General features: G+C 43.9%; 1 protein-coding gene and 1 long non-coding RNA gene across 23 annotated transcripts in view; one reads left to right on the top strand and one right to left on the bottom strand.

Annotated features, from left to right (window-relative positions):
- The window catches only part of LOC106510155, a 52,980-nt gene that overhangs the window by 5,056 nt on the left and 23,995 nt on the right, over positions 1-23,929 (top strand). The window lies entirely within an intron of this gene.
- TCHH (trichohyalin) lies at positions 8,149-16,689 on the bottom strand. Of its 22 annotated transcripts, none has more exons than XM_021089827.1 (4): positions 16,627-16,689; positions 14,842-15,010; positions 10,207-14,060; positions 8,149-9,915 (listed from the first exon to the last, which is right to left on the bottom strand). In XM_021089827.1, exons 2-4 carry the CDS (start codon positions 14,977-14,979, stop codon positions 9,210-9,212), a joined length of 4,698 nt encoding a protein of 1,565 aa, XP_020945486.1. In that variant the 5' UTR covers positions 14,980-15,010; positions 16,627-16,689; the 3' UTR covers positions 8,149-9,209. The 22 variants fall into 22 exon arrangements, with proteins under 22 accessions (XP_020945486.1, XP_020945475.1, XP_020945478.1 ...); XM_021089816.1 differs by having other exon boundaries at positions 8,149-10,148; positions 10,221-14,060; XM_021089819.1 differs by having other exon boundaries at positions 8,149-10,121; positions 10,266-14,060.

Below are 23,929 nucleotides of genomic sequence, written 5' to 3'. Positions count from 1 at the left end.
AGATGGTAAGCTGGCAAAGGATTTTAGAAATAGATCCATGTAAACCAATGTAAAAGACAAAGATCAAGATAATGGAGGGGTGGGAATGGGGATAATGATATGAGAAGACTGAGATTAAGGCAAGTATTGATATTGAGCAAAACTTTGTTCTGAACTTCCTGATAAACAAGGCAAGTATAAGGGAGCTGAATGATGGGGTGAAAAATCCGTGTTGATGTTTTCTGCCTATAAACAATATTTCTGAGCATTCCCCTAAAAGGAGAAGACTTCTACTGAGAATTGGGATTGGCATGGGAAGGTCATCTTCATTCTGTTTTTAAAATGTTTTTTTTTAGGTCTGTACCCACAGTATATGGAGATTCCCAGGCTAGGGGTCAAATTAGAGCTATAGCTGCCAGCCTACACCACAGCCACAGCCATGCAGGATCTGAGCCACGTCTTCAACCTATACCACAGCTCATGCCAACGCCAGATTCCTGATCCACTGAGTGAGGCCAGGGATTGCACCCGCATCCTCATGGATACTAGTCAGATTCGTTTCCGTTGCACCACGACTGGAATTCCTGGTCATCTTAATTCTGATCAGTCAACATGCCCTGAGTACCAACTATTTCTCAGACACTATGCCATGGACTGGAGTGTTTTTTTTTTTTTTTTGAGGTGGGGGGCACATCTGTGGAATTATGGAGGTTCCCAAGCTAGGGTTCGAATCAGAGCTGTAGCTGCTGGCCTACACCACAGCCACAGCAACACCGGATCCAAGCCATGACTTTGACCTACACTGCAGCTCATGGCAATGGCGGATCCTTAACCCACTGAGTGAGGCCAGGGATTGAACCTGTGTCCTCATGGATACTAGTCCAATTTGTTTCTGCTGAGCCATGATGGGAACTCTGACACTGGAGTGTTTTAAGTAGAGTAAGTAATATATCTCCCTGACCAGGGTTCAGGAGCCAGTCTCATGAGAAATGGTTCAAGGAAACTAATTATGTTCAAGTCTGGATTGAAAAGGCTTAGGGGAGGAAGAATTGCTGTTTTCAAATATTTGAAGGGTTTTAATGGGAATGAGGAATGGAGTAGGAGAGGATAAAAGGAACTAATATTCATTGAATACTAATGACATGTCAGGAGCTTACATGCCTGTCTTACATAATCCTCATCTTCCTTTTAGGTAGTTATTATCCTCTTTTAACAGATAAGGAAGTTAAAGCTGTTAGTTATCAGTAACTTGTGTATGGTCATGAACCTAGTAAATGGCAAATGGCAAAGCCTGAGTCAGAATTGAAACTCTTCTAGACTAAAAGTCTTTGAGCCTATACTGTCTCCATTATCTTGAGTTCCTTATTTTATGTTATGCTAGAGAATAGAACTAGAGTCAATGGTTGAAACTTTCTACCAAGCAGATTTTAGTTCTTAAGAACTTCTTAAGGAGTAGAGTTGTCTTGCCGGAGGCCAGCTCCGGCGGCCAGGGAGTATACATCCCAATCAGAGATGCACAGCGTAGGCGAATGTACATACGGAGACAGCCTCTTTGTCCCTTCTTTCAGGGCGCTAGACTGCTCAAATTTTATTGGCATAAGTGGTTGATTATATAGACAGTTTTTTACTACAGATTACATCATAGTGTTAAAAGTACATTGGTTAACTCTTAGGCTTTGTTTTTTGATCACATGGTACAGTAGCAATACATCACATGTTTTTAAAATCTTTAACTTAACTAGGACAAATTCAAGGACAAACAGGTGTAGCATATCATGTGGGAAAGAGGAGACCCAGCACAAACCATCTCATGGCCGGCCATTCCCACAACCTGAAGAGGCCACAAACATAACAATTTTTGTCTTCAGACTAGTGTCTATCTTCAAAGTGTCCTTGGCAGGGAAACAGTATGAGAAAATACAAATCAACTTAGCTAGCTACTGTTAAAAGTTTCTAAAGTCAAGGACAAAACTCACAGCTGGGTTTCTTTTGATCAAGAATAATATATGTCTAACTTCTATAAACCTCATTAAAATCCTAACTCTAAAGTTTACTGTGACTAGTTAGTAGATAAACACTATATATTAATTAAGTTGGATATGAATAGGGAAAAGTCCTTCAGGATGAAATTTTTATTATATTATTGTTATAACTTTGTTAAATCACAAATCACCACAGGAAAATAAGAATGGAAAATAAGAATAGTAAGCAAATAATCAGGAAAGACTGAGGAAAACTGAATAACAAATAAAACAACAGGAAAGACTAGGTTACCCGAGAAACAATCCATGTTCTCCAGTGCAAACATGGAAATTGTTTTCCCAGGAAAGCCCCAATTCTTTCCCATCAACATCAAAATGAGAGCTGTGTAACCTGAGGCCTGCCCTCGGCTTGTACCGTGTAGGCAGGCTTTTTTCCTGACCAGAATCCCACCTTCGGCAGGTACCGTTCAGGCAGGCTTTTATCCTGTCCAGAGGCCCACCTTCGGCATGTACCGTTCAGGTGAGCTCCCTTCCTTGGTTAGGAACTTGCCTTCAGGTTTTTCTGCCATCAGGCAAGGTCTTTTTTTTGAGTCCTTGCATTTTCTTGGCTCCCCGCATTGTCTGACAATGGTATAGACTGCCTCTGAAGTAATGAGATTCCTGTCACTAGAACTATTTAAATAGAGGCAGAATAATGATCTTTTGGTTATTAGCTTATAGGAGGTGAGGCTGGAGTGGCTTACCGTGAAGGACACAGAACTCTTCCAACTCTAAATGAGTATGGTTTTAGGTTATTGTTTCTATTTAGAAAGTCAGGGTTGGATCTTGCATTGTCTCTGAACAATGTAAGGGCTGGCTCTCTAATCCTTTTACAGGCATACCTATTTTTGCAGTGTTTACTCAAGACTGTTAATAATACTCTAGGTGGATAGTGACTCCAAGGATGGCAGAAGAGCTTTGCTGGGTAGAGTATTCTTAGTTATAGGTTTTTTTCCTTTTCAACATTTTAACTATGTCATGCCACTCCTTTCTGGTGCAGTTGCTGCTGAAAAATCAGCTGATAGCCTTATGGGAATTCTCTTATATGGATCTTGTTACTTTTCCATTGCTGCCTTTTTTTTTTTTTTTTTTTTTTGGTCTTTTTGCCTTTTCTAGGGCAGCTTCCACGGCATATGGAGGTTCCCAGGCTAGGGGTCGAATCGCAGCTGTAGCCACCGGCCTACGCCAGAGCCACAGCTACACGGGATCCGAGCCGCGTCTGCAACCTACACCACAACTCACGGCAACGCCAGATTCTTAACCCCCTGAGCAAGGCCAGGGATCGAACCCGCAACCTCATGGTTCCTAGTCAGATTCGTTAACTACTGTGCCACGATGGAAACTCCACTGCCTTTACTAATCTCTTTATCTTTAGTTTTTCCCATTTTAATAACAGTGTGTTTTGGTGTGGTTCTCTCTGGGTTGATCCTATTTGGGACTCTCTGTTGCTTCCTGAACCTGAATGTCTATTTCCTTTCTAAGGTTAGGAGTGTTTTCAGCTATTATCAAAGAATTTGTCTGCCCCTTTTTCTCTTTTTCTTCCTTCTAGGATACCTATATGTGAATGTTAGTATGCTTGATATTGTCCCTGAGGTCCCTTAAAGTGTTCTCATTTATTTTTATTCTTTTTTCTGTTCAGCTTCAGTAATTTCCAGTACTTTGCCTTCCAGTTCACAGATCCTATTCCTCTGTTATCATTTAATCTACTGTCAATTCCTTCTAGTGTACTTTTTAAAAATTTCAGTTATTGGATTCATCTCTGTTTGGTTCTTCTTTATATTTTCTATTTTCTAACTCTTTGTTAAAAACTTTTGACTTCTCACTGTGTTTATCCAGTCTTCTATCAAGCTCTTCGAACACCTTTATGATCATTACCTTGAAATCTTTATCTCCACTTAATTCTTGAAGTTTTATCTTATTTCTTCATTGGTAACATATTCTTTTGTTGCTTCACTTTGCCTAATTTGCTGGGTTTTTTTTTTCTTTTTACTGCGGCACCTGCAGCATATGGAAGTTCCAGGGCTAGGGGTTGAATCAGAGCTGCAACTGCAGGTCTCTGCCACAGCCACAGCAACACTGGATCCAAGCTGCATCTGTGACCTGCACAGCAGCTTGTGGCAACACCAGATCCTTAATCCACTGATGGATACTATGTCAGGTTCTCAACCCACTGAGCCACAACAGGAACTCCCCTAATTTGCTGTTTTTAACTTCTGTGTATTTGGTAGGTCAGTTACATTTTTTGATGTTGGAGAAGTGGCCTTTTGTGGGAGTCATCCTATGAATCCCAGCATCGAATTCCCCACTGGTTACCAGAGCTATATGCCCCTATGTGGTCTGTACAGGTCCTTTTGTTGTGGCAGGCTACCTACTGTGGGTGGTCTTGTAGGTGTGGGTGGCCTGTAGTCTGGTTGGTTACCAGGCCCTGCTTTGTGAGGAGGCTGCCAGAAGATTGTTGGAGGGGTTGTGTCATGAGGCAACTGGCTATGGAGCCCCCTGGTTGGCAGAGCCAGATTCTGGAGTGGGTGGTTGTGGGGCCAGGGTTCCCAGATCTAGTGTCAGTCTGCCGGTAAGTGGGGCTGGTTCCTGAGTGGCTGGTGTAAGGTTGGGGTGTTCCAAAGCTAGTGCTGGCTTATTAGTGAGTGAGCCTAGAGGGGCCCCAGTACTGGTGCCCACAAGCTGTGAATGGGGCTGGGCCCCAGAAAGAGATCATATGTTAGGGATATTAGAAAAGATTTAGTTAACAGGTGGGAATAAACCTGGGTTTTTTAAACAGAGTAGAAATTATCTAGGTAGACGGAAAGGAAAGAGACATTCCAAATGGATAAAATTATGCTAATAAGTCTTTGAAGTAAAGGCAGTAATAGGATTCCTAGTAACAACAGATAGACTAATCTGGTTCTAACACATGTTTGGCTGCAGGAGCCAGAGTATAAAAGGTGGATTGTCTCTAGAATGTGGAGAGCCTTAAATTCCAAACTGAAGACCTTTGACTTTATCTTGCAGAAAATGCCAATTTTTTAAAAAAGGGGAGTGATGACAAATAGAAATAAGACTTTAAAAGGTTTTTGTAGAAGTTCCCTGGTGGTGTAGCAGGTTAAGGACCCATCATTGTCACTGCTGTGGCTCAGTGTTTCTGCTGTGGTACAGGTTCGATCCCTAGCCGGGGAAATTCTTCATGCTGTGGGTGCAGCCCAAAAAAAAGTTTTTGTAATTTGAGTGCTTGCAACAAATGTCTTGAGGGTTTAAAAAGTGATAGCCTACTCAGAAATCTGCCTTTTGAGTTAGTTCCAGATTATTGCATGTGACTGTCAGTTCTTCCCTAACAAGGGAAACATGTGCTTATTACCTGTTACATAGATCATAATCTGCAACAGATTATAGTCCCAGTACATTTGCTGAACAAATTCATAATTACCAAGACTGAATGAAAATACTAGTAATGTGTAATTAGTACAGAATATGGAACAGAGATGGGTTTGTATTTAACTAATGGTCACTGACTTTTAGTTTGAGTGGAACCAAGTTCCAGGACCTTGTTTTTTCAGAAAAGAATGGGATTAAGTAGATTCATATGTGACTTTCATAAATCACGTGGGCAATAATTTTTGGTAGTATTAGGGTCACATAAAATTGGGTAGGTTTAGAGTCTTCTCCCTCATTGAATAAATCTGGGATGATAAGGACGTGCTCCGGAGAAATCCAGGAGACAAATGAGAGAAGTTCAGGTTTGACTAGTTAGAAAGAAAGATCATTGAAGCTGGAACTAGGTCTGATGATCACCTTCATGGCTGATTCTTTTCCTTGATTTCTGTTAGCTAAAGGTAGAAGTTTGGGGTGAGGGATTATTTGAGTTACTTTGAGATTTTCAGCTCAACAAGCCAAATGTAAGTAAGTTTTTTAGTCCTGGAAGTAAACTTGATGATAGTTATTCTAGTGTCATAGTTTGAAATATGAAACAGTGGAGGCCCAGAAAGCTTTAAGTGGCTTGCAAGAGGACACACAGATAGCAAAGTGAAGAAACAAGCCAGAATGACTACTTCACCACTATATTCTTATTGCTTTGGATGCCTGGCATATTGGAGATACTCAACAAATATTTGATAAATAAATGAATTAACCATAGGTTTTTGATTCCTTGTAGCAATCATTCCACTGCACCATAGAAACTATGGGAGAGTCAATTAAAAAACAAATGTCTTTGAGCAACCAGGACCTGCTTGTGCCTGTACAATGTCAAAGGATAAAAATCATCACAATGCAGATAGATTTCCACAGAAATACAACCTCACCTTCGGTGGTAATATTAGTTTTCTAGGGCTGTTATAAAAAAGTGCCAAAGACTGGGTGAATTAACCAACAGAAGTTTCCTTTCTCAAAGATATGAAGGCTAGAAGTCAAAAGTCAAGGTATTGTTAAGGTTGATTTCTTCTGAGAGCCATGAGGGAAGGATACGTTCCAGGCCTCCATTCTTGACTTATAGATGGCCATCTTCTTCTCTTCTTTTCACATCATCTTCCCTCTATCCTGTCTATGTCCATATTTCTTCTTGTAAGGACACCATTCATATTAATTAGGTCCCACCTAATGACCTCATTTTAATTTGATTACCCATTTAAGTACTATATCTCTAAAAAATGGTTATATTCTAAGACATTGAAGGTTAGGACTTCAACATATGAACCTTTAGTGGGGCCATAATTCATAACACACTGATACCAGCTTTTCCATCATTGGGCATATTAAACCCTCAACCCCATTCCACAGCAGCAGCTAAGGTGATGTTAATAGAGCTTCCAGTTTATAATCAAGCAGCCAGTTGCCCAAAAGCTTCAAGATTCTGCCCCTGAACGTACATTATCAAGGAGGAACAGGAGAGTTGGCCTGCCAGCATGTTCTACTGCCAGCATGCTAAAAGAAGAGTCAAAGGGCATGGGATGGCTGACTTTAAAAAAAAAACAAAAAAACTCCATGTTATTATAACTATGATGAAAAAATACTTTCTTCTTTGTAAATTGGCTCACTCTTCACCTTGTAAAGTGCTACAAGAAAAATCAAAGGTTTTATTTTTATCTTAACTATTATTGTTGAATTGTAGCTTAAATGCTGAGTGTATATTTCAGGAGTATCCTGGGGCTGGCATTTATTAGGAGGCTCTGGTATGAGTGCCCATTGAGAGGATCCTGGGGAAAGCCAGTGACACTTTCCAGGGTTTCTTCGAAGATTCTTAGTAAATAAAAGCATATACTTACCTTAAGAGAAAAGTACATTTGCAGTCAGAAATCATTTGAAAGAGACAAGGTACCAAGGTAATATCAGGAGTTTCCCAGGTTTTGTCTTTGGTGGGCATCTACTATTTGTGTTAAAGGAAGAGAGAGAGGGAAAGAGAGAGAGAACACGTGTATGCGCACATGAGGCTTGTGTTCCTTGAAGAAAATGCCATCTTACTCTATCAGAATGATACTCAGAAGGTATACGCTTAGCTTTCTTGTCTCTATCATAGACCAAAATGTTGCATATTTGTAACTTAGGAAATCTTCTCAACCATGACTCTCACAGTCAGAAATGATGCTACTCTGGATCAGGATCTTGTTGCCAAGGTGTGAATGCTAAATATAGATTCTAGAAGGTAGCACAGAGATGTTTGGATCATTAGACGATAATTGATTATTATTATAAGAATAGCCTGATTATTATTAAGCTTCTAAATCACCTCATGGATTATGTTGCTTATATTGGCAGGTCATCTAAATCTCTATAATGCTGAGCTGAATTTCAGGTCATTTTCTCTTACTGGATCATTAGACCTCAGAGTCCAAGAAGCTGCTGTATTCTCAAAACGAATTATTAAACACCAGGAGCACCATAATTTCTCATTAGCAGTGAGTAACTGCAAGAAAGGGCAAAGAAAGCTGTAGGGTGAAGACTAAAAACACTTGGAAAGAGAATCCTAACTTGGGGATGGAAATAGAATAGGGTTTGCCCCAACAGGGAAAATGGTTGGAGAAAATAGTTGCTTCCTCCCCTCTTTTTCATATTTAGATATAGATAATAGTAACCAAAGACCCTTAAGTGACTAGAAACTTCTGAGAGTTCCCAGACCATTAGATCCTAAGTTATGATTTGATGCAGTTAAAACAGACAAAAATAATTGTTTGCCAAACATTTATTATTAATTTTTTACACAGTCCAATTAGTTCAACCAGTATGTCTCAAAGGTAGTATCAGTAGGCTTCAAAGGATTGTGGGCTGATGGGTCTTGCCAAAGGGCCTCTATGAACTTGTCTATCCACAAAATTTCCTCTTTCCCTTCCCCAAAAGCTCTGTAATCTCTTGTTGGCCTTAGAGCAACACAGATATTTATAGGATCCTGAGTGACCCCTCTTAGCTAAAATTAACAAAGGCAGTAATATTCTCAAGCTCATCAAAGACTGGGGGAAAGGAACTGAGCACTACAGACTACAGCAGACACTTTTTTTTTTTTTTTTAATTTGAGCTCTGGAGTTGTTTGAGAAACACCTTGCTTTTGCTTCATGAGATTTTAAATGTTTATGGTGTTAAGTGTAAAATAAATCTAATTCGAAGTCTTCAAGCTAAACCTTATTCTTAACAGATATTTCTTCCAGTTATGGACTGATTTCACAGGGAATTTTTCTGGAGAAACCAGTCCACCTGCACTATTTAAGGGTTGTAAAAATTCAGTCTTCTCACAGAATCTGTGCTAATTATGCTACAAAAAGTGAGAGGCTACTTGGAGGTAACTATTTAAGATAATTTAGGCCCCAAAAGAAATACCAACTTAAACATTAAAAATATCTGAACTCTCCAAGATGCATCAAAAATTTTTTTTAAATAGACTCAATTCTTTTAACTCTCAAAGCAACACAATATTTTTGTTATTTTTGACAGCAATAAATGAACGTGTTCCCCAAACAAAACTCCTTAAATTAAATGGCTTACATATTTTTGAAAATGCACACCACATCCACACCAAAGAGCAAAAACATCCTGCTGTAAAGAACTACTTAAGGAAGACTAAAAGGCAGAAGTACAAAGCACATGACTGTAGTTTAAGATTTTGGAAAAAAGAGATTGTCTAACATCAGAGAGTTTCCCCACAACCAGAAACATTTGAGTCATCTGATACTCCGTGTTTCTAATTTTCCTTTGTTCAAAGCTTTGGTAGGTGTCAGGATTAGGCAGCATCTCTTAAGGGCGGTATTGAGATCTCTGCTCTTGGATGTACTCGTAGAGCGGGCTGGAGCGCACTGGAGCACTGGCAAACTGACCCTTGCCAGGTTCCAGAACCTGTCGACGCCCCTTGTCTTCCTCCCAGACCTGGTCGCGGCTCTGCTGCAGGTCGCGCTCTTGACGACGCCTCTGCTCCTCTCTCTCCAGGAGTCTCTGCTCTTCTTGACGCAATCCTTTTTCCTGACGACGCCTCTTCTCCCCAGCAAACTGCTCCTCTGCGCTATACTGCTGATCTCGCTCCAGCCGGCGCTTCAGTTCTTCCCGTTCCTCACGCTGCAGCAGCTTTTCTTGTTGGCTAAACTTCCTGTCCTGCTCCTGGACGCGGCGCTTTTTTTCCTCTCCTTCCTGCTGGAGGCTCTGCTCTTCCTCTAGGAACTTCCTGTCTCTCTGCCTTTGACCTCTCTGTTCCTCTTCTTGCTCTGCGCGCCTCAGTTGTTCCTCCCAGGAGAAGGCACTCTGTTCCTGGTGACGCACCTGTTCTTCCCTTTCCTGACGGAGCTGTTCCTCTTCGCGGAACCTTCTGTCGCCCTCCTGGCGGCCAAGCCGCTGTTCTTCCCTTTCCTGACGGAGCTGTTCCTCTTCGCGGAACCTTCTGTCGCGCTCCTGGCGGCCAAGTCGTTGTTCTTCATCCCTTTCCTGACGGAGCTGTTCCTCTTCGCGGAACCTTCTGTCGCGCTCCTGGCGGCGCAACTGCTCTTCATCTCTTTCCTGACGGAGCTGTTCCCCTTCGCGGGACCTTCTGTCGCGCTCCTGGCGGCCAAGCCGCTGTTCTTCATCCCTTTCCTGACGGAGCTGTTCCCCTTCGCGGGACCTTCTGTCGCGCTCCTGGCGGCCAAGTCGCTGTTCTTCCCTTTCCTGACGGAGCTGTTCCTCTTCGCGGAACTTTCTGTCGCGCTCCTGGCGGCGCAGCAGCTGTTCATCCCTTACTTGGCGGATCTGTGCCTCCTCCTGGAACTTTCTGTCGCGCTCCTGGCGGCCAAGTCGCTGTTCTTCCCTTTCCTGACGGAGCTGTTCCTCTTCGCGGAACCTTCTGTCGCGCTCCTGGCGGCCAAGTCGCTGTTCTTCCCTTTCCTGACGGAGCTGTTCCTCTTCGAGGACCTTTCTGTCGCCCTCCTGGCGGCGCAGCAGCTGTTCATCCCTTACTTGGCGGATCTGTGCCTCCTCCTGGAACTTTCTGTCGCGCTCCTGGCGGCCAAGCCGCTGTTCATCCCTTTCCTGACGGAGCTGTTCCTCTTCGCGGAACTTTCTGTCGCGCTCCTGGCGGCCAAGTCGTTGTTCTTCATCCCTTTCCTGACGGAGCTGTTCCTCTTCGCGGAACTTTCTGTCGCGCTCCTGGCGGCCAAGCCGCTGTTCTTCATCCCTTTCCTGACGGAGCTGTTCCTCTTCGCGGGACCTTCTGTCGCGCTCCTGGCGGCCAAGCCGCTGTTCTTCATCCCTTTCCTGACCGAGCTGTTCCTCTTCGCGGAACTTTCTGTCGCGCTCCTGGCGGCCAAGTCGTTGTTCTTCATCCCTTTCCTGACGGAGCTGTTCCTCTTCGCGGAACTTTCTGTCGCGCTCCTGGCGGCCAAGTCGCTGTTCTTCCCTTTCCTGACGGAGCTGTTCCTCTTCGCGGAACTTTCTATCGCGCTCCTGGCGTCGCAGCAGCTGTTCATCCCTTACTTGGCGGATCTGTTCCTCCTCCTGAAACTTTCTGAAGCGCTCCTGGCGGCCAAGTCGCTGTTCATCCCTTTCCTGACGGAGCTGTTCCTCTTCGCGGAACCTTCTGTCGCGCTCCTGGCGGCCAAGTCGCTGTTCTTCCCTTTCCTGACGGAGCTGTTCCTCTTCGCGGAACTTTCTGTCAGGCTCCTGGCGGCGCAGCAGCTGTTCATCCCTTACTTGGCGGATCTGTTCCTCCTCCTGAAACTTTCTGTCGCGCTCCTGGCGGCCAAGTCGCTGTTCATCCCTTTCCTGACGGAGCTGTTCCTCTTCGCGGAACCTTCTGTCGCGCTCCTGGCGGCCAAGTCGCTGTTCATCCCTTTCCTGACGGAGCTGTTCCTCTTCGCGGAACCTTCTGTCGCGCTCCTGGCGGCGCAACTGCTCTTCATCCCTTTCCTGACGGAGCTGTTCCTCTTCGCGGAACTTTCTGTCGCGCTCCTGGCGGCCAAGTCGCTGTTCTTCCCTTTCCTGACGGAGCTGTTCCTCTTCGCGGAACTTTCTGTCGCGCTCCTGGCGGCCAAGTCGTTGTTCTTCATCCCTTTCCTGACGGAGCTGTTCCTCTTCGCGGAACTTTCTGTCGCGCTCCTGGCGGCCAAGTCGCTGTTCATCCCTTTCCTGACGGAGCTGTTCCTCTTCGCGGAACCTTCTGTCGCGCTCCTGGCGGCCAAGTCGCTGTTCATCCCTTTCCTGACGGAGCTGTTCCTCTTCGCGGAACTTTCTGTCGCGCTCCTGGCGGCCAAGTCGCTGTTCTTCCCTTTCCTGACGGAGCTGTTCCTCTTCGCGGAACCTTCTGTCGCGCTCCTGGCGGCCAAGTCGCTGTTCATCCCTTTCCTGACGGAGCTGTTCCTCCTCATACTTGCCGTCGAGCTCCTGGCGTCGCAGCAGCTGTTCATCCCTTACTTGGCGGATCTGTGCCTCCTCCTGGAACTTTCTGTCGCGCTCCTGGCGGCCAAGTCGCTGTTCTTCCCTTTCCTGACGGAGCTGTTCCTCTTCGCGGAACTTTCTGTCGCGCTCCTGGCGGCGCAGCAGCTGTTCTTCCCTTTCCTGACGGAGCTGTTCCTCTTCGCGGAACTTTCTGTCGCGCTCCTGGCGGCCAAGTCGCTGTTCTTCATCCCTTTCCTGACGGAGCTGTTCCTCTTCGCGGAACCTTCTGTCGCGCTCCTGGCGGCCAAGTCGCTGTTCTTCCCTTTCCTGACGGAGCTGTTCCTCTTCGCGGAACTTTCTGTCGCGCTCCTGGCGGCCAAGTCGCTGTTCTTCATCCCTTTCCTGACGGAGCTGTTCCTCTTCGCGGAACTTTCTGTCGCGCTCCTGGCGGCCAAGTCGCTGTTCTTCCCTTTCCTGACGGAGCTGTTCCTCTTCGCGGAACTTTCTGTCGCGCTCCTGGCGGCCAAGTCGCTGTTCTTCATCCCTTTCCTGACGGAGCTGTTCCTCTTCGCGGAACCTTCTGTCGCGCTCCTGGCGGCCAAGTCGCTGTTCATCCCTTTCCTGACGGAGCTGTTCCTCTTCGCGGAACTTTCTGTCGCGCTCCTGGCGGCCAAGTCGCTGTTCTTCCCTTTCCTGACGGAGCTGTTCCTCTTCGCGGAACTTTCTGTCGCGCTCCTGGCGGCCAAGCCGCTGTTCTTCATCCCTTTCCTGACGGAGCTGTTCCTCCTCATACTTGCCGTCGAGCTCCTGGCGTCGCAGCAGCTGTTCATCCCTTACTTGGCGGATCTGTGCCTCCTCCTGGAACTTTCTGTCGCGCTCCTGGCGGCCAAGTCGCTGTTCTTCCCTTTCCTGACGGAGCTGTTCCTCTTCGCGGAACCTTCTGTCGCGCTCCTGGCGGCCAAGCCGCTGTTCTTCATCCCTTTCCTGACGGAGCTGTTCCCCTTCGCGGGACCTTCTGTCGCGCTCCTGGCGGCCAAGCCGCTGTTCTTCATCCCTTTCCTGACGGAGCTGTTCCTCTTCGCGGAACCTTCTGTCAGGCTCCTGGTGCCGCTCTGCCCTCAGTTGCCTGTTTCTCTGCTCCTGCAAAGGGGGCTGCTTGGCCGATAGCTTCTGGTGGCGCCTCTTGCTCTCTTCCTCCGCCTGCCACTGCCATTTGAAGTCTCGGCGCTGCTCTTCCTCCTCCTGCAGGAGCTCCTGCTCCTTCTGGCTCAGCCGCTGCTCACGATCCTGGCGCCACCTCCTCTCTTCCTCTTGTTCCTGGTAGTGCCTCTGTTGCTCTTGCCTGCGGGGCCTGGAGTAGACTTTGCTCTGACGGGCGTCGGCTGCGCTTTCTAGCTGCCATCTCTGGGTGCGGCTCTCGCTCCGCTCATCGGCCTCTTCGTGCTCCGGCGTTTCCTGCTGCTCGCGCCTCAGCTCCTGCTTCTGCCTCTCCTGCAGCCGCTCCACGCACCTCTCCTGCTGCTCGCATCGCAGCCCCTCCCCGCTCCTCTCCTGGTACTCGCGCCGCAGCTCCCTCAGTTCTTGAAGCTCACGCCGCTCCTGCTGCTCTCGCCTTTCCTGCTCTGAACGCAGCTCCTCGCGCCCGCTCCTCTGCCGCTGCAGCTGCTGCTCTTCCTCCAAGCGCTCTCTCTTCAGCCCTTGGCTCCCCCGCCTTTGCAACTGCTCTTCTTCCTGACTATCTCGCTGCTCTCGTCTTTGCCACTGTTGCTGGTCCTCCTGTTGGCGCTGTAGCTCCCGCTGCTCTTGCCTCTCTTGCCTTTGCTCTTGGTCAAGAAACTTCTCGGGCTCCCGACTCTTGCGCCTATGCTGCCGCTCTTCCTCCTCACCACGCTCTTCTCGTTCTCGTCTTTGCAGCCTCTGCTCACGTCTCTCTTGGTTCTCTTTCTGCTCCTCTTCCTCAGCGAACTCCTCCTCCAGTTCCTGCCTCTTCAGCCTACGCTCTTCTTCCAATTGTCTGTCCCGGGGCTCGAATCTCCGTTGCTCTTCCCTCCTGCGATCCTGTAACCGGATACCCTTTCCCTCACACTTGGCTCCGTTTTCGTTTAGCCCAGAGGCCTGGCTGAGAGCGTAATAACAAGCTTGAGCCACCTTGAAAACGAATAGGAGGAACTCATTGAAATCGACAAACCCGTTACAGTCGCGATCCAGAAGTTCCAGGATCAGATCTACTGATTCAGGGTCGTGTGGTCTCTATGAAAAAGAACGAAAACAAAACTTTTATAATTTGCTATTTACAGGTAGTAAACTTCACACACACACACACAAATGTTTATGATATACTGGTACTCAAAAGGCGTTAAGAGCTATTAGAAAAATTCGTCGTGTGTATGGAATCTTGTCCTTATGTAAAGTGTGAACGTATAAGTTTAAGGAACACTTTGGTTGGAAAGTTTTGCATCTTGTAATTTAATGCTGAGAAAAAGAACACAAGTTATTCCTAGATGGATGGATAAGAATGAACTCATCCTCTGAGAGAGAAATTCAGTGGAAATTTATGAAGATTTGCAGCAGCAATTTCTGTCTGAAATAGCCAGTACCCCGATTTTATTTTTATCCCACTTTTCAAAACAGAACAAAACATTTGTGGAAACATCATTTTACTAGAGAAGAGGGTGATTTTAATTATTGAAATTTAGAAGTAAATTTAAGTGCCTTAGTTTGATTTGATATCTTTGGTGATAACTTCCCTTGAACAGTTCATTTACATTGACATTGCCATCAAGTACATGAAATGTTAACAACTTCTTTAGTACTCAGACTGCAATGCCAATTAAGTACCTTCAGACTCTGAAATGCATGGAAGATGTGGTATAGAGGTATCATGGCATAAAATGAATATGAAGTCACCATTTCTTGCTCTGGTCTCTCCTGAGAAGAAATTTCATAGCTTTATTTCTTAATTAAAGTTTACAGTTGACTTACAGGTAACTTTAAATCAATAGAGAAATTTCCTTTTCTTGTTATTTCTTACCCGAAGGACATCTCCAAATTCCCTCTCAAGGAGGTTCTTCAGGTCTTTCTTGCTTAGTGCTGCCCCATCACAATCATGTGAGGCATATTGATTGAAAGTTTTTGTGATATCAAAGATGCTTCTCAGAAGTGGAGACATTTTTTTTTTCTTCCTTTAAGCTCAAGTAAACCTGGAACAATAAAATAGGGTCCAGAATTAAAACTCTGTTTCTGATCTTGGGGAGGCTTTATCCACACTGTTTCAGACAGATCCCTAAATAATTTGACTTTACAAAAGTGATTATTTTCAACCTAGCTTTCAAAGCATTTTATCTTTGGTCGCTAGAAGTCCCATGCACTATCCATTGTGCCACAGAGTCACCTCAAAGCATTTTATCTTTGAATATAGTACTTAGAAAAGGGAAGGGAGATCCTGAAAAATTTTAAGCCAGGGAATTAACTTCAGATTATCCTGTAATCAGCTTCTGGTTGCCTACCCAATCTGGATTATCCATATCCTTTCCTTCTCTCTTTTCCTGCTCCCTAGAATTTTTCACATCAGACAATGAAGAGTGCAGAAATTTAAATTTGACATGTTGCTACCCCTAAGAAGTTTCCTCTAAAGTTCAACAAAAAGAGGATAGGTGAAAGCCAAAAGGTGAGGGAAGACTTGAGCTTATCTTTGAGTGGATAGAAGCCAAGTATACCTACTTTTGGCAGCAAAACATTTGGTAGTAATTGGAACAATAAAAAAGGAATGTGGATTATTTCCTAACATTATAGTCCTTTAGAGATCCAAGAGTATAGTTTATAAGTCACTGGCTCTTAAGCACTATTTCTTCCTAGTCAAAGGTGGCATTTTAATATTCAGATATGCCAAGGGAGTTCCCATCGAGGCACAGCAGAAACAAATCCGATGAATCCGGGGATTCGATCCCTGGCATCACTCAGTGGGTTAAGGATCCAGCGTTGCCTTGAGCTGTGGTGTAGGTTGCAGACACAGCTAGGATCTGGCGTTGCTGTGACTGTGGTGTAGGCTGGCAGCTGCCTGGGAACCTCTACATGATGTGCGTGCGGCCCTAAAAACCAAAAAAAAACAAACAAACAAAAAAAAACCCCAAAAAATTTCAGATGTGCCAGTGGAGAAAACTGCATGTTATTGGCCTTGACTCAGATATGTTACAAATATTGAATTATTGCAAGTTTCTGATAGGTACTTCCTGACTGGCTAGAGTCAGTGGGTCAAACTGAACTTAGAAAACTTTGAATAATTTTGGTCTTTTGGTTAACTTTTGTTAAATCCAAATAAACCATTTGCATCTTGGCATTATAAAAAGTAGGACCTAGCCAACAAAAGATCAATGTTAAAAGGATACATGGGGAGTTTTTTGCTGGCTGGGTGACTACAGTGGTCATCTAGCTGGTTTCTTTAATTATTTCTCAACTCCAATTGAGTTGAGTACTTAATCAGGTGCCATCACTACATGAAGATGGCCCATATTGGGTAGAACCAATATAAAAAGAGAACCGAAGGTTGGCAAGCTTTTGAGGGGCAATTTTGAGGAAGATGAGCCCCAACAGTCATAGATGACCATCCTCCAATCCCTGATGTGCAAACAAACTTGTAGAGTTAAGTTCTCCAACTGTAAGAGGATGGCATGGAGTTAGCAGAGTTAGATATAGTTAGCACATAGACCCTTCTTGCTCCCTACAACATCTACAACATCTGGAAAATGAAGGACATGATCCCACTGAAAAACATCTGGAAAATGAAGGACATGATCCATCTGGAAAATGAAGGACTTACCCACTTCACCAGAGGAAGACGTCGAGCTCTTGCTGACACTGCTGGCAAGTGTACTGAACAGCTGGGAGCTGAGCCTTTTATAGAGGTTTTAATTGTGCCCTGAAGAACAACTTGGGAAGGAGACACCCACTCTGTGGGATGGCCTGATTCATTCCTTACCAAGCCCAGCTCCACCTCTGAATCCACGAATGGCTTGTTTATCTCACTATTTGCTCACGCAGCTATTTGGCACGAGGTTCAGAGACCTTTCCGCTTGACAGTTAGGTTACTGGCTCCACCTAACATGAAAGGATAGAATATTTGGCAGAATCTCTAATTTTCTTAAATTGTTAAAATTAAATAAAACAATAAAACAGGGAAATTGATGCTTAGAATCTTAGTTAATTATGATTTTATTACAAAGTGGTAATGTTTAAGCCATTTGCTTTATAAGAGATATAAATTCTCGGAGTTACTGTCATGGCACAGCGGAAATGAATCCTACTAGGAACCATGAGGTTGCGGGTTCAATCCCTGGCCTCGTTCAGTGGGTTAAGGATCTGGTGTTGCTATGAGCTGTGGTGTAGGTTACAGACTTGGCTTGGATCCTGCATTGCTGTGGCTGTGGTGTAGACTGACAGCTGTAGCTCTGGTTAGACCTCCATATGCCGTGAGTGGGCCCTAAAACACACACACACACACACACACAAAGATATAAATTCTAGGTTGAGATTAAACAGAAACTTGAAATAAACTGATGAGAACTAATGAATTTCTTTCTAGATGTGACAGTCCATGGGGAGCTGCTTATATCCCAGCCTGAAGTCATTCTGGGACAACAAGAGAGTGTCAGGAATTGGTTTAGTTTATTGCATCTATATTCTTGGGTTGTGTGATGATTTTCCTACAGATTGGGGATTGCTTCCTTAATAGGTAATTTTGGAGGGTACTTTAAAAATACATTTTCATTAAATTGTTCACAAGAGAACTTGAAATCTGTGAAATTTCATTCTTAGTGGTATCACACCTATTTGAAGTTTGCTCATTTCTTTTCTCATTAGCATATTGATGCCCCTGGAGAAAAAGAGCTGGTGTAATGCATTATTGTAGATATAATCATCCTTCTCAGCCTTAGTTACTAATGATTATGACACCTAAACACATGAGTCTGCTTCTCGTGGAAACACATTAAGGCAGTCGGTCATACTAGCACATTATATTTGCCAAGGCTTTCTCAACCCTGGCAATCATTTGCAAATCTCAGTACTGCTTTATTGTAAGGAACTGGATTTTATCCCTAGTTGTCAGTGACTCCCACCCTTACCTTTCAGACAGTATGAAACTTTGGTTTGTAATAGTTTTATGGAGACAATTAAATGATTTATTGGCATTCAGCATTTCTGTCTCCGCCTTTGTCCAATAGAGGCCCGTACTGGTTTTCTGAACTTTGAGGAGACTCTGTAGGGTCCTTCAATGACATGTGAATATTTGGAACCTAATTCTGTTCTTTTTCTTTTTCTTTTTTTTTTTTTTTCTGTCTTTTTAGGGCCACACCCACGGCATATGGAGGTTCCCAGGCTAGGGGTCTAATCGAAGCTACAGCTGCCAGCTTGCACCACAGCCACAGCAACGCAGAATCTGAGCTATGTCTGTGACTTACACCACAGCTCACAGCAATGCCAGATCTGTAACCCACTGAGCGAGGCCAGGGATCAAATGCATCCTCAAGGATTCTGGTCGGTTGGAACCTAAATCTTGATGGCTATTCTTTTGTGTGCAGATTGGTCCAAATGGTAGTGAACGTGAATTCTACCTTTCCCTTCACTGGATGCTATCCAGAGGTGGGGCGAAGAGGAAAGCACAACTGATAGGTAATCGTAAGCCTGGCTCCCCTCTGCATCCTTAAGGACTTCAGCACTGATATCTCTGATCTAGGGTTTCTCTAAGAACTGTCACCATTTCTGGACTTGGTGATGTCCAGACGTCACTCCTTAGTGAAGAATGAAGATTTCTATTTTTTTCCCTTCTATTTAGGGTTTTATACAGTTCTCTTAACCTCTGAATTCTAGGATAGAACCATCATGAGCACTGTATACTGCAGCCACAAATTGTCATAAAACTTCTATTTCTCACAGAGGGTACTAGCCCTTTTTATGGGTGTCCTTCAAGGAATTCCCTGGACAAACCCTGCCTTATGCCTGATTCTGCTATATTTTCCCCCCTTTTTATGGCTGCATCTTGGGCATATGGAAGTTCCCAGGCTAGGGGTTGAATTGGAGCTGCAGCTGCCGTCCTATACCACAGCCACAGCAATGCTGGATTTGATCCACATCTTTGACCTGTGCTACAGCTTGTGGCAATGCTGGATCTTTAACCCACTGAGCAAAGCCAGGGTTTGAACTCACATCCTCATGGACACTGTAGTGGGTTCATAACCCGCTGAGCCACAACTTAACTCCTGTATGATTCTGTTTTTATCCGCCTGTGTGTGATCTGTTGGGGGACTTCAACCCATGTGATGGGATGCCTTTTCATGATTTAATTACCTTTCTATAGTCAATACATTCCAAAAAAAAAAAAAAAAAAAAAAAGGACTAGGACATTTATTGGGTTCTATGAGAAAAAAAAGGAAACCATTAATCATTTTAAAATCATGGTTGGAGTTCCCGTCGTGGCTCAGTGGTTAACAAATCTGACTAGGAACCATGAGGTTGTGGGTTCGATCCCTGGCCTTGCTCAGTGGTTAAGGATCCGGCGTTGCTGTGAGCTGTGATGTGGGTCACAGACGCGGCTCAGATTTTGCGTTGCTGTGGCTCTGGCGTAGGCCAGTGACTACAGCTCCAATTAGACCCCTAGCCTGGGAACCTCCATGTGCCGAGGGAGCGGCTCAAGAAAAGACCAAAAAAAAAAAAAAAAAAAAAAAAAAAACCCCAAAAAATCATGGTTGATCAAGCAGAAACAAATATAGAAACAAATTCAAAAGGAAGACACTTCTGAACAACCTTGAGAAATGGCTGAAATTGCATACACAGTAACAGAAAAAAATTCTTCCCCACTCTGAAGGAAGCTATATCTTGAATTCAGTGATGGTTCTCTTACCCACTCTTGTCTAAAGTCAGTACAAGAGGAGTTCCTGTTGTGGCTCAGCGGAAAGGAATCCGACTGGTATCCATGAAGGTGGAGGTTCAATCCCTGGCCTTGCTCAGTGGGTTAAGGATCCGGCGTTGCCATGAGCTGTGGTGTAGGTCGAGGATGTGGCTTGGATCTGGCATTTCTGTGGTTGTGGTATAGGCCAGTGGCTACAGCTCTGATTTGACCCCTAGCGTGGGAACCTCCATATGCCTCAGATTCAGCCCTAACAAAACAAAACAAAACAAAACAAAACAAAACAAAACAAAACAAAACATAAGGTCAGTACATGAGAGAAAATATTTAAAAACCTGAACAAACCTAAGAGAGAATTAGCTTCTCTTCCTTGCTGCTTTTGGTCCGTCATCAGAAAGATTGTAAGCAGATTCAAATGCTAAGTTCTAAAATTAAGTTTGATATTCTCATAATGAAGTGGTTCTCAATGATATACACTGTTCTTTTATTTAACAGTATCATTATTTTCAATTATCATTTTAAAAAGGAGCTCCTGACATAATGCTAATGCTTGGACAGGGAAATGATTTTCATTGCTTTGGTCGGTAAATGCCAGAGAATATAGAAAATTATCAAATCCTGACTTATTAGTTCATTCTACTTTTTTTTTTTTCTTTTTTCGTTCTACTTTTTTAAAAGACCATCTGGGAATCCTGGAAATGTGGCCATGTCCGCTCATTGTGGTTCATCAAAAAAGAATGGCATGTTTATCATCCGAAGATTTTTATAGACAAAAGTTCTCATTAACCTTCTTTTGTAAGACTGGAGATGGAAGCACTGAGAGGTCAGAGAATATCACTGGCTCGCCCAAGCATGATCCAAGTGCCCCTGGCTCCATTCTGCCAAAGTGTTTTTTTTTAATCAAAATTTAATGACAATGGGTCTGGAGCATAGCTACAGTGTTGGCTTTGACATTTAGGCCCTTTATTACAGAGGAATTGAAAAGAGATTATAAAATTTATATCACTCAGATGTTTTATAATTATTACATCAATCATGAAGCCCCATCCGGGCAGAAATATTTGGGTGTGGAGCTCTGCTGGATTAACAGAGAACTAAGGAAGTATTAGGTTTTCCTGGTCTTTATCTCATTCAAAGCCTTATTTCCCATTTTCTCCCGTCAGAATCCAGAAAAACTGGTTAACAGATTTGACATTCTGTGGCATTCTAGTAGGACCAGGCCCTGTCTTGGTTTTATTGGAAAACCACCAAAATGAAAATTTGGGTAAAGCAGAGGAGACAACCAGTGTTATCCTCAGCCTAATGGGCTTCTCCAGAGCTCAATATGAGTCATGATGTGAACTCAGAAAAAGTCCAAATAGGATGATTTTAGATGGCTTTAAAGAAAGTAAGATTCTTTGGTAAACTCTAAACATCTCTTCAGTGAAGGCTTTTTCTTTAAATTTATGTGTTAAAGCTTTTCTTATTATTTCTTCTTATTCATTGATCCACCCCCTGGTGTGTGGCCTCTGCTAGTCCAAAACTTAACATGTTTTCTTTGAGGCGCCACCCAAGTTCCATCTCCTCCCAAAACCTTCCTTGACCTTTCATATAATGATCTTACAATTAAAACTTTTTTTCCACAGCATGCATAGTCAGCATCATACAACCTAGCACTAGTTAATGTGTCATTTCCACATTTTTCTCCAATTTAATGGGTGCCTGTTTTGTCTTCTCAATTAGATTTTAAGTTCCTTAAAGGCAATGGGTATTTTTTATTTCTCCTAAGTGTTTAGTAAAATCCTTGCTGATATGAAATAATTTTATTACAGTACAGCAGTTTAAATGGCCACCAGGTCAGAATGAGATGAGTGGCTTGATCTGGGAGTTCTGTGGGTTTAGGTGATGGCTTGGGGCCGAAGGCCCACACCGTCATGGGAGTCAGCCCTTCTGGGGCCTCTTTCTAGTTTCACCACTTACAGGACAGATGACCAAGAGGCCTTACTCCACCCCTTTCTGCCTTCCCCCATCCATCACTTCACCCTCTGGTAAGTGAGGAGCTGATATGAATCCCTTCCTCAGAGGGGAGCTGTGATAATTACAACTTGTAAAGCATTTTGTGATTGTTAGATATAAAAGGGCTAATTATTATGATCATTAATAATTCTTAATTTTTATCTTCTTCAAGGTAAATTATCCTTACTTTAATTATACCCCCACCCTCTGGTAATTATAGCTCTGAGAGTCAGCAGATGCTTTCATCTTACATCATGCCATACGGGGTGACTGGGCACAGGTGCCAGGGAGAGCACTTCTACCTTCTGCCCACTTCTGCTGTCACCCAGAGGGGCAGAGGACTCCCGGCTTTCTTTGTCATTATATTGGTCGTAGATTTCTAGTGATGTGTTTTCTCTGTTATGTAATTGTATCTTTGTCTTAACCAGCAGCACCTCAGTTTCACAGAGATTTGGGATTTGCTGTAAGGCACATTGAACGGGGAAAACAAATTTAATTTTTGTAATATGATGAATATGCTCTGAGTGAGGGAAGCAGCCATTTCGGATGAGACTGAAGAGACTCTCTGGTGTCTATTATAAAAGGCTTCACAGCTCTCTTATGAAGGAAGGGCCCTAGTTCCTCAAGGGTAGAGGTGCTATGTGACACTCTGAGGTCTTCTTGAACTTAGATCTGTTTCTAGTAGAATGCGAAGTCACTCTTTAGGAGGAGATTAGATTTATATCTAGAGAACTTAAAACATTATTTTGAGAGAGAGAGAGGTTTTGTTTCTGACAGCAAGGCATAACATAAAGGGGATCGGGAGCGGAGGCTTCACCCTCTGTAGATACTTTGGGTTGGGAGAATAAAGGTCATGGCCTCCCAAATGTGGAAAAGAGTGCTGCCAGCACAAGGAGCTAAGTGCCAGTCTGGCTTGGGATGTTTTCTCCAGGTCCAGATGTTCAGTATTCAGCTGTGGCATGAGCAAGTTAGTGATTCCTATGTCTGACGCAAGAATGGAGGTGGAATAGGGGTGAGCAGTTGGTGTGGGTAATGTTCAGAATTTTTAGTGGCTTTCCTTCTGACTCTTCCCCTTCAGAGGGACTCATGTCCTCTGGAGTCCACCTTCCTCTCCATCATCCTTCTTTCAGTTGCCTTCCTTTCCTCATTTCCTCTTCTCTTCTCCTTAAAAAAATTTCCTGTTTCCATCCCTTCTTCAAAACCACTTCAAACTTCAGTAGAGAAATAGGATAGTGTTGAAGGGACTTTGAGTCAAGGTCCTTGTCCCTTTGTTTTATGTGAGGATCTGAGTGAGTTCATAGTGTTAGTGGAGAAGCAGAAGATAGTGTGTGTGCATTTCTCCATTCTTCCCACAGTTGTCTTTTTAGGTCCATAGCCATTTACTGAGTCTCCTGTTCTATGTTAAGCATGGTGCAAGGCACCAACTTCTCCTCAGAAGGCATTCCAGCCCTACCCCTTGATGATTTGGAGTGAGACGTCTTGTGATAAGAAAGGTTTAGTTTCAAAAATAAGGCAATTTTGCTTGTATTTGCTTGTGTATGCTAAAATTTTTTTTCCCCTAAGAACACACACGAAAACACACTAACAACAGTGGTTACCTGTAGGGAGAGGGGTGGGGGAGTATCTTTTTACTGTGTACTTCCTTATATATTTTGATATTTGAGCCATGTGAATGTGTTACCTATTTAAAATTTAAATTCTAAAAACAAACGTTTATTCCAAGAGAAAAGAGATGAAACAGAGAGAAGATAACTAGCAGAATAACACCACAAACTTAAAAGTCCATTCTAAGATAAAAAAGAGCATAAACAGGAGAATTTCTAGGAGTCAATGCTTCTAGAAATAAAAATGTATGTATTTTTTACTCATTTTATATTGCAGCTGGCAAGGTATTCAGGGACTGTTATTATTATTTTACGGCCGCACCTGTGGCATCTGGAAATTCCTGGGCCAGAGGTTGAATTGGAGCTGCAGCTGCTGACCTACACCACAGCCACAGCAACACCAGTCAAATCTGAGCTGCCTCTTCCACTTACACGGCAGCTCATGGCAACGCCAGGTCCTTAACCCACTGAGCGAGGCCAGGGATTGAACCTTCATCCTCATGGACACTAGTTGGGTTCGTTTCTGCTGAGCCATGACAGGATCTCTCTACATGAATTATTTTTTAAGTGCACTGAAACAAATAAAAATTTTAAGACTTAAAACTCACTAAGGTGGTGAG

This window comes from Sus scrofa, chromosome 4, assembly GCF_000003025.6.
Source record: "Sus scrofa isolate TJ Tabasco breed Duroc chromosome 4, Sscrofa11.1, whole genome shotgun sequence".
Taxonomy (NCBI): domain Eukaryota; kingdom Metazoa; phylum Chordata; class Mammalia; order Artiodactyla; family Suidae; genus Sus; species Sus scrofa.
The sequence above is the reverse complement of the archived record's forward strand: the minus strand, read 5'-3'. Positions and strand labels throughout refer to the sequence as shown.